Source organism: Malurus melanocephalus, unplaced genomic scaffold (assembly GCF_030028575.1).
Source record: "Malurus melanocephalus ecotype Western Australia unplaced genomic scaffold, MMel_1.1 scaffold_41, whole genome shotgun sequence".
NCBI lineage: Eukaryota > Metazoa > Chordata > Aves > Passeriformes > Maluridae > Malurus > Malurus melanocephalus.
In genome coordinates this window covers 3,408,163-3,419,282 of record NW_026623273.1, presented here as the reverse complement: position 1 = coordinate 3,419,282, position 11,120 = coordinate 3,408,163, and the positions used below count along the sequence as shown (strand labels likewise).

General features: G+C 43.4%; 1 protein-coding gene across 2 annotated transcripts in view; it reads left to right on the top strand.

Annotated features, from left to right (window-relative positions):
• Positions 1 to 3,798: 3,798 nt before the first annotated feature.
• Positions 3,799 to 11,120, top strand: part of PAIP1 (poly(A) binding protein interacting protein 1) — a 25,696-nt gene continuing 18,374 nt past the window's right edge. Inside the window, exons 1-3 of one of the 2 annotated variants that reach the window (XM_057364745.1) lie at positions 3,799 to 4,022; positions 5,386 to 5,499; positions 8,801 to 8,982. In XM_057364745.1, the coding sequence (XP_057220728.1) occupies positions 5,469 to 5,499; positions 8,801 to 8,982 (213 nt within the window). In that variant the 5' untranslated portion in view covers positions 3,799 to 4,022; positions 5,386 to 5,468. Of the gene's footprint in view, positions 4,023 to 5,385; positions 5,500 to 7,182; positions 7,406 to 8,800; positions 8,983 to 11,120 lie in introns of those variants that run through there. The other variant, XM_057364744.1, reaches the window with a different exon arrangement.

Sequence of the window (11,120 nt, the reverse complement as noted above, 5' to 3'; positions counted from 1 at the left end):
CAGGAAGTTTTAAGAAATAAGCATCAAAATAAAAAGGATATTAAAAATCAAAAAATAGAGAGGGGTAAAAGTCACAGAGCTGTAGGTCAAACTAATCTGACAGTATACCAGGAAGCTTGGAGTCAGTGACTCCATATGCACCTCACCCAGGGCTTCAGAAAAATTGCTATCTATTCCTGAAGCACCCAGTGATTATCTGAGACAGGTTACAGGAATACCTGTATACCCCTGTATGAAAGTTCCTATGTTTCTAATAAGCAAGCAGCAGCAAAAAGCTAACAGTAAGAAAACTGTCCATCCTCCAAGTCATCCTTTTCAGATGACTCCATATCTCCATATCTCTTCTCCTCAAGCAGCTGTTACTATTGCACATAACATAGCCCGGATGGAATGAAAGCTATGAGACAAGGAAAGTCATAACTACAGCCTTAAGTAGAATTATTGTGACTAGTCATTTCAGAAAACTTACTCTTACTAGTAATACAGTGACTTTACCAAGTCTTACTATAACCAAGGATAATTTCTAAAAGAATAGAACACAGCTATTTCGTATCTGTTGCATTTTGATTCAAGAGCACTTAGAAAGTAAATACAAGCCATAAAATTGCTTCTCATTTGTCATTTAATTGTTGTTTTATCCTTGATTTGTCCTCTACTGAATGACAAATCACATGCTACCAAAGCATACTATACGGACAGCTTAATTATCAACCAAAGGACTACCAAACTTGTAATTCTCCATATTAAATAACTGCATTTCATGAATACTAGTAATCCTTTAATAAGGGCTTCCACACAACACATTTGAAGGGGCAACACTGAATGTTTAAACACATGACGCTAATCAGAATTCTCCATTCTTGTGGAAAAATTTTTCAAAACTGATTCTTAAAAACAAGAACATTCACACACACTTAGTAGCATATTCAGTAATAGTAGCTATTCACACATAGTAGCAATTTCAGTAAAACTGAAGAGATTCCTCACTTTCATGATAAAATTTGTGGTCAAATATAAAATTGATTCCAAATGGGCTTACCTGTGATATTTGAGAAAGAACTTTGAACCTAGTTTCCCATGTTCCAGTTCATGCTCCCAACCAAGGGACAATCTGCCATATCAAGACTGACAGATGTCTCTTACAATCAGATATTTATGGGAATATATATCTATATATCTATATATATATACACATAATACATATATTCCCATATATACTATGGGAAAAACAACTAAGAGCATTGCAAATCAAATAAATTCTGGTTTCACCATGCAATTGTGATATGGATTATCAGGAGCCCTCAGAGTAAAAAACCTTCCTCCCATATTTCTTCTGAAGTTCCAAAATATTCAATCACCAGGTTGAAAGGACCACAAAATGCACCATTCACTGTTAGTTTTGCCACAAATTCTATGCAATACAGGCTTCTCAGAGCTACTTTTGAGTCCCATGTTTTCACARCCACACATTTCTGTGTCCAACAGCAGTACTTTCCGAATACTCTCAAGTAACCAATGAAGTTATCTACTGCCTGCATTTGGAAGAACTAAACATCATGTGTACAATCAGTCCAACTCTCCACATTAATCTTTTGCAGACTAAGATCCTAGATCTGCAATTAAGCAGGGTCTCCAAATTCCAAGGGACACACAACCCATGCAGTATTAATGGGCATTAAACCTGTGTTATGTATTCTTCAGTCTTCCAACTGTCAAGTTATGCATAGCATAGAACAGAGAAAAAAAAATTGTCAGTTCTGATCTTCATATATCAGGCTAACATCAGAAACTGGAAACAAGGTTGCCCCCTTTTCCCGCTTTTTTTTTTCCTAAAAATACATGAACTTGTAGGGACAAGTTGTATCTGCTAAAATGCAATTCTTGCAAGTACACTAAGAAACCCAACACATGAAGAGGCAGATCAATAGCTTTTCAAAGTGGTACAATGTAAGAGTTTCCTAAACAAATTCAAGAGTTTGTTTTTTTTATAAGATGGCATAATATCTACATATACTCATGCCTGCAGATCCTCTCTTTGTGAGGTCTGCATTTTCTCTCACTATATAAGAACTGCACTACCAAAAGTCATAGGGAACTCAGGCTTTTAACCAAGAAAAGCGTTTTTAAATACTTCCTTTAAGCAACGAACATCTCTGCAGGAGTTCAGACCTTCTAGCCATCAAAATTATTTGGATCATATTCATAATAAACATTTGGATCATATCCACAATAAACACAAACACCTTCTGCGTAAGCCCTATAAAGCCAGTCTAAAATTGTGCTGCAACTGATTCAAGCATGCTGCTGACATGATTTAATAGTGTTCTTTCTATTTTAAGTCTTTTCTGTACTAACGTGGATCTGAAAGAAAAAAAAAAAAGAAACTATTTATATTCATGTCTTAAAATAAAACATTATTTACAGTACTTTAATCAATTTACCTGGCTTTGGGGCTGCCTGAGACCCAAGCACCTGGTGGGTTCTAAACATTCGCAAGCAGAGCATATTTGCAGACGGCGCCTTTGGTGGGAACACATTGCCAAAAACAGGAGCTGAGCACCCACTGACAGCAACACGCAGAAGGCTCGCCATTGCACCCAGACCTCACAACAAATTCCTTGCCACGTATGGAATCCCTGGAGCAAATGTGGAAACAAAACAAGAGTTATTAATGACACTGGACAGAAGGTATGTAAACGCAGCAGGTTTAGGGGCCAGTCGACCGCCAGTAGCCACGAGACAATCATTCCTCACCCCCTTTATCTTTCTGGCTAGAAAACAAAATCAATTTTTTTCCAAACTAAGTAACAAAGCAACTGGCGGGACGAGCCGACCTGGGGATCGCATTTCTGCGACTCAAGGCCATTTTCTCTTTACACCTTTGTTTTAAAACAGGAACCGTGGCACGGGAAAGCCCCCAAGGCGCCAAACAAACCACTCCAATCCCAGCCAGAGCTCCCGCAGGAGTCACCCTGGGCAGGACACATCTTGCAGGAACCCAGGAGACTTAGCAGAGCACGCACTGGGAGCGGGACACGCCGGGCAGCAGGGAGGAGAACCGGGAATGTGCTCTTCGCCCGGAACCCCGCCGGGGCCCCGCGGCAGCGGCCCCTTCTCGGTCCCGCCGCTATTTATAGCCCGCGGCCACCGAACGACCTTGGGCAGGCGGCTCGTACCCCGCTCGGGACAGCCCGCAGCCGCGATCTCCCCCCGGGGCCGCTTCCCAGGCTACCTACCTGCCTGCTCCCGTGTCCTTGCTCCCGCGCGTCCGTCCTGCCACACTCCCTCCCTCCCTCCCTCCCTTCCCCCGACCGACAGCGGGACACCGCTGCCTTCCCCCCACTAGCGGCTGGACCCCGCACGAACCAGGAGAACACGGTGGTGGCGGAGTAGCCCCACACCATGCCGCGCACACGCTCCGCCCGCAGCCCCTCATAGAGCCCCTCACAGAGCTCCGCACAGAGCCCCGCACAGAGCCCTGCACACGCTCCACCCGAGCCCTGCACACGCTCCACCCGAGCCCAGCACACGCCCCACACGGAGCCCCGCACACGCCCCACACGGAGCCCCGCACAAGCACCACACGGAGCCCTGCACACGCCCCACACGGAGCCCCGCACACGCCCCACACGGAGCCCCGCACACGCCCCACACGGAGCCCCGCACACAGCTCCGCACACGCACCGCCGCAGCCCCGCGCGAAGCCGCGCTCCCGCCCGCGGTGCCGCCGCCGCGGCTCCGACCGACCTTGGGGCGGGGCGGGGGCGGGTCCGCGCCCGCCAACCCGGAAGGACTGAGGGGCACGCGGGGGTCGGGCGGCCGCGTCACGCGGCGTCTGAGGGGCGGCGGCGCGGGGCTGCCGCGGTCCTGAGCGAGCCCGGGCGCCGGCGGCCGGAGAGCGGGACAGCGGGATAACCGCGCCGAGCCGCCCGTGCCCGCCTGCTGCGAGGAGGCGAAGGGCGAGGCTGGCGAGGAGACGTGCTGAAACGCGCGTGTTGGACGTGGGATCAACGCCATAGCACGTAGGTTTTGTCCTGTTCTTTATTGTTACTTCTTAAAATGCGTGATAAAACAGCGAGGTGTGGGAWTAGTGAGTGCAGTACGGGAGCAGAAAACGCGGAGCTGTGTCAGCTTTGGGCATTAGGAGGAATTTCTTCACAGAAAGGGGCTTCACATACTGGGCATCGAAATGGGCTGCCCAGGGAGGTGGTAGAGTCACCGTCCCTGGAGGTGTTTAACGAAAGGCTGGACGTGGCACTCAGTGCTTTGGTCTGGTTGTCGTTGTGATGGTCAGTCATTGGCCAGACACGATGATCTCAGAGGTCTTGTCCAACTTAATCGATTGTCTGCTTCTAGATTCTCTAGCTGTTGAAATAAAACATGGCTGGATGAAGAGCACATGGGGCTGGAGAGGCAGTTCCAGAGGACAATCAGCCAGGCTGCCCATTGCCTGCACATAATGTCTTCACACGATCCATATGCTGTCTTACTTTACAACATCTGGGGGTTCCATGTGTGAGTTAGGCATATTTTGGTTCGGGTTTTTTTGGGTTTTTTTTTTTTTTTTTAATTTACATAAGTCAGTGTAGCTGCTCATGGAAACAACATGAGATGCCGGAGGTGTCACACTGCTTCCAGACTTGCAAATGGTGACTTAGCAAGTAAAGCTAAGCACTGAAAACACGAGAGTTATTCTGGAAGGAATTAATAGGATACTGTATGACTAAATATTTATTACTGTGTTTTTAAATAAGCGGTACCTTTTTTAATAATGGTACCTTGTGTAGAAGGTACCGATTAGATCTACACATTATACCTGTGCTTTACATTTTGGGCTCAATAACCACTGACTGGCCCAACAACATGCTCATCAGTATGGTAGCAATCAGCATAATTCCAGCTGTTAATTATAAATTACACTTTAAAAGCTAGAACCAGCCCTCTCCTTATTTCTAATTAGAAATACGTTATCAGCAGTAAAAAGAAACCAAGCATGTAAAAATGCCTGTGTTCTGAATAGTGCCAAGGTTATAGTGTGTGACTTCTTGACACCAGGCACTGAAGGTGTATATGATTTTTGTTCTTAACTAAGTTTTAGACTAATAGGTAAGACTCTTAGGACAAAGCAGGTATCTCCTAGTGGCTACCTAGAAGGGCTGCCTAGAAGTTAATCCAGTCCTCGGGTGCTTAGGATATGTTTTTCTAGTTTAGTGATCTCAGATACTGTGCTGTTTGGTCTCAGAGGCTTGAAGCTATTCACAGGCCTTCAGCTACTCCGTCCGAAACATTCTAAGCAGAATGTTAAGGGGTGTGCTGTTGTAGTAGTATTCAGGGATTGCAATCTTGTCATTAACTATCTGATTATTTCTCTTAATTTTGTTTTAGGTGTCTACACTAGGGAGGAGAAATTGGGTTCCYAACCACAGCTGCGTTGATGCAAACTTAACTAGTGCACCTGTAAGGAAAATATGGATTTGGGATCACATTCCACTTTAAATGGTAAGTAGTTGCTGAACAATCATTAAATTAATACAGATTGTCTGCTAAGTGAAAAGAATTTACATTTATGTTCAAAGATTAATTTGGTTTTGTTCAGTGATAACTTAGGGCATTCAGTTCCTCTTAGGGGTATACCTTAAAGAATGGGATTTGCTAACTTGAAAGACTGACATTTTCAGAAGTGATCCCAGTATGTATGGAGAATTTCAGCATCCATCTTCACACTCCTTCTGGTAAAGCAAAGTCTACAGATGTGRACAGAGGTCACAATACAGGCATTAAAACTGGAGCTTAAATAAACCAAGAACATATAATATGTTTAATGTAGAAKTTTAGTACCTAATTTATAGTCTCTTAAGATTTGGTAGTACTGCTTAAATCAGTTTTTACAACGGTTTACACAAGTGAACTCTTCCAATTTTTTCAGGACTCATTCAAAACATCCTGCATTGGGTCTCGTTCCAGTTGCAGAGTATCAGTTTATTAGTTTASAATTCTATATTTTCAGGAAGGGTTGCCTAGGAACAGTTTTCCCATGAGTCTCATTAATTTTAACTTGTGACACCTTTAATGTCTGGCCACCTTTTTATCTCACCAAAAATCAGTCCAATTCATGCCTTGGGGAACTAACAAATGTTTTATACTCTGTCCCTCCTCTGTTAATAATTGAAAATGGTAACATGTAATAATAAGCCCAATAGGAACATGACTTCTAAAGGCACCATTTTACAATCCAATTGGATTTGTTTTAAATACAAGACAGCACTATTCTGATGTTTTTTAATAATCATACAGACTTGCTTATTTTTTCATCCCTTCATGACTGGTGAACAAAGTTCAACCCAACACCACACAATCTTTTAATTTTGTCTGTGGCAGGAATAAGTRGCAAAGTCAGCACATACCAGACTGTTCAGGGAGACAAAATATGAGCTCCCCCAGCAGTATCAGCTGAGGTGTTTTTTGGGTCATGCCATATCCCGCTTGCCCTCCTCCTCTTGAAAGCTGTTCATGATATGGAGTTTGCAAAACAAGTCCAAACAAGACTTTGTATTGAAATTGAAGAAAAATAGGTGAATTAAATTGTAAATGGACATGTGAGTTAAACCATTCACAGCTAATGTGATAATACTAGGAAAAATGCATTACATGGACCATGTTCTTCAGTTGATTCCTATTGGCATGGAAGGCGGTTGTTAAACATTAAATCAGACAAGTATTTGTTATCCGATCATGCATAAATTATACATGAAAATACTTTGTTCTGAACATTTATATTAAGTAGCCCTAACAGTACCATAATATGGTCACGTTGGAGGCTTAACTTCATTGGGTTAAATTTAGAATTTCGTCTGCAGCTTTTCCACCCCTTTCTGGTGGAAACAGCTATGTTTGCACAGTGTGGTGTGATGCACCTGTGGCTGCTGGTCTCCCATTGTAGCTGAAGYCTCGGCCCTGCCACGGTCACCTCTCCTCGCTCGTTACCGTGGAGATGCAGTCGCAGGGGATGCGGTGCCTTTGGAAACGCCGTTTCCAGGCTGCCGCGGTCTCGGGGCGGGCGCGGCCATCGCGGCGCTGCGCGGGGGTGAAACCGAAAGTGCGGGGCCGGGGCGGGCCCGCGCTCCGCCCCCCCCCCGCGGGCCGCCCGCCCCGCTCCGCGCCTCCCTCCCATGAGCGCCCGAGCCGCCCGGCCTCAGCATGTCGGAGAGTTTCGACCGAGCGCCGGGCGCCGGCCGGGGCCGCGGGTGCGGGGAGCCGGAGAGCGGCGGCGGGGCCCGCCCCGGGGGCAGCGCGTCCCGCGGCTCGGGCTCCGCCGAGGAGCAGCCGCACCAGCCGGGCGGCCTCTTCCCGCAGCAGGAACCATTGCGGCCTCCGAAGACGGCGCCGCTGGGCACCGGGATGGCAGGTACGGGGTGCTCTCCCCTTCCTTTCTTTACCCGGGGCACCTGTCCGGCTCCCCGCGGCGGCGCAGGAGCACCAGCGCTGCCCTCGGTAGCGTGGTCCTGTTACCGGGTGCGTGATGCGCTGAGGCCGGCTCAGCGTGGTGAGTCTGGGGCCGGGGGACACCTCCGGCGTGGCTAGGGAGGGGTAAGAGGAAGAAAGCCAGAGAGAGTCATGTGATGCACAGTGCAGCCGCTCACCACCTGCTGACCGATGCCCAGCCTGTCCCCCAGAACAATTGACAACTCCCTGCCAACTACCCCCAGTTATATACTGAACGTCACATTCTGTGGTATGGATTGTGTCTTTGGGCAGTTTGGGCCAGATATCTAGTCTGTGCTGCCTCTCTGCTTCTTGCACACCTGCTCACCATCAGAGCATGGGAAACGCAAAGCTCTTGCTTTAGARTAAACACGACTTAGCAATAGCCAAAACATCAGCTTGCTATCAACTCTAGTCCCATACTGAATACAAAACATGGTGTTGTACCAGCTACCAAGAAGAAAATTATCCCAACTGCAACCAGGATATTGGGTTATGGACCTGGACCAGGTAAAGGTGTGATGTTGTGTAACAGCTACTCACAACACTCTCTGTCCTTTCCCTGCATTTGTGCCCCCAAATCTGAGTGTGCTTTCTTTCCACCTGCTAATCTGACTGCAGATGGTCTCAGCCTTCCCCCCTACTGAAGAACTCCAGCCTAAAGGTTTGCAAAAAATAAACCAAACCCATCAATAACACAAAGCAATATTTGTTGGTCAGCTTTTTCAGGTAAGTATCAGGTTCTGTTTTCAAGAAACTTATGAGCTAATCTACAAAGAGAGGTTTAGAAAACAATGTTTTAAAAACAGTTTAATTGGATGTTTTGGTAAATGGTGTATGAGAACAGCACTGGTTAAGTGTCCTTGAAAATTTTGTTGAAAATAAGTGTTAGTAAAAATCAGTGAAGTCTGTCATCTATTGACCATCCAAATGTATCTTGAATTTGTATCTAAAATCTGTGGAAAACCACAGGATCATCAAATGTACTATAAGCAGATTTATTAGTTTCTTAGGTTAACTTAGAAAACATGTTTTCATGGGAGAGAGGGATTTTTTATTCTCCCTTTTTTTTTGTCATACTCACATGAACACTGTGAGTATGTATTAAGACATCCAGAGTGTGCTCAAATGAATCCTGTCCATACTTAAGAATAAACAATATAACCTATGTATTTGAAGCAAGCGTATATATTTAAAGGACATGTATTTATAGTATAATCATAACTTGAAGTAAAAAAAAAAGTATTCTGTGTTTCCTCTGTGTGAATATATACCAATTTAGTAATTTCTAAGACAAACTGTTCACAATTTTTTTCAGAACACCTGCAAAAGACAGGAATTCCATCTGGATCACAAGATAAAGTTTCAGTTCTTGATTCTGGACCAGAAATGGGTGAACCTCAGCTTGCTGTGGACCCTGTAGCAAGATCAAACTTGTCTGTTAAAGCACCTGAATTTTATCCACCAGGATACAACCAGAACTTCAATCAGAATTTCGCTGTGAGTGTTCTAACTTCTCTCCTTAGTACTTGCCAATTTACTTATATTCAAATTAAAAATGTTTTCTTGAACTCTTTTGTGTCAGATAGTTCAAATTCTGTATTAGCTGAAGAGATTGCAAAAATTTTGATGATAACCTCCAGAGTTGAAACCAGAATGTTACATGACGATGGATGAATATTATGGTTTTCATGAGAGCCTTTGGTGTGGGATGTTTTGCAAAAGTTTGCTGCAGATAGCTATATTCCTTCTTGATTACACCAAGCATTGGTTACATCCAGCATGAGAGTAAGCTGGTTTTTTGGTGTGTCCCTCTGTTGGAGTTACATCTACACGGCATTTTAAGTGAAAGCCTAACTGCACTTTCATGCAGAATTCACAGGTTTTCAAAGAAAGTGTGGGAGAAAGCTTGAACTTCAGCTTTTCTGAGCACAGGCTTTGCCTTTCCTGAATTTCCTATGCCACAGGTACCATTCGTCATGACTGCCTGAGCTACTGTACCATCATGTGTCTTGTGTGGTATTGTATCAKCAAAGGGCAAAAGAAGTGTTACACTCATTCCTAGTAGTTACCTACCCGCACACCTAATAAGAAATGCTTTTACAGCCAGACTCAGATCAATTTGTAGATGCATCATGTAATAAAAGTTGATACTTCTATTTTCTATTCCTTTGTCTTCCATATTACTGCTTCAGTAGTTCTACTCCAGGGGAGATCTGTGTGAATTCCTGGAATATCCTTTTGTTATGCAAGCAGTCATACTCTGGTACCGTATCTGAACAGGTGGGAACTTTTACAAATACAACCAAGTGATAAAAGAAAGCCAGCAATACTGAAGCAAATAGATTTTTTAATAAGTTGTCAAAAAATACTTTATTTGAATGCTAAATGTGGTGGTTTGGTGTTTTGAAATCTCCTCACCAAAAAAAATTGATGTTACTTTAGTGTTACCAGCTTTGCCTGTTTTCTGAATGTAATTACTCTTTTGCATAATACAGTCCCACAGCCTATAATATACRACTGTTAACAAAATGCCTATGGGAACCTGCTTTGCTGAATGGATAATCTGGGGGAAAATAACTAGTTTGCCCCAGTACTGGTTACATGTTTTCTATAAATAAAGTGTTTCACTTTCAAGACCAAAAAGAAACCCAAACAACCTTTCTATTAGCATAGATAGTGCACTCTTAAAACTGCAAAGTTTCAATGCCAACAATGTTGCTTTTTAGCTGCTTTGCGAAAACACACAAGCGTGTGGGAGTTCCTGGTTGCTATGTTGTTGGAATATGCTATGAATGTGACTCATCTATTAATAAAAATATCCCCTGAAAATGTTAGCAAAATATGTTGCAGGGACTTCAGTCTAATCAGAATATGATAGGTATAAAACAGTGATATTTCTCTTTCATCCTTCACTGTTAGAAAACCTGTTGATTTTTTTACTTTAGTGACTGAAGGAATTTTATAAACTGGGCTCACATTCAATAAAAATAGGAAATTCAGCACACTTTACAGTTACACAGATTTTGACCATGAGTTTTAAAATTTAAATCAAAACAAAGTGTTTAGAAATTTTTGTTTTTTACTTCAAATTAGTACTTTTCAGCTTTCATTTATAAAGGTCCCTGGAATTTTTAGATCTGAAATCTTTCATTTATTTTATAAAATACACAGTTGTTTTGCAATAGGAAAAAACATCTATTGCTTTAGAAATACTGTTGATCTCTTGTTTGATTGGACACTGTCTTAATTACTGCGTGTTCATATAATATTTGACATTGGGTCAGTTAATTTCCAGTCTTTCTGATTATTGATACTCAAAAACTGTCACTTACCCATGAAGGTGTTTTAAAGGGTATAGCATACAAGGTTTACTAGAACTTTCAGAAAAACTTCACCAAGACTTTGAAGAAAGGCCTCCATGGAATTCTCTGTTTCTATACAGAGTTCAACACATGGGAAATTGTAGATGTGTGCAGTAGAACTAGTGACTAAATGTAGGTTTGGATTGCCAGTAGGAAACATTGGACTTGATCCTTGGAATGACTTATTGATAATATGGCTGTCATTCTATCAGATGGGCATAATGATGTTCTTACTTCATAGTTTTAGGAGTGAGTTGTTTTGTTTTGTTTTTT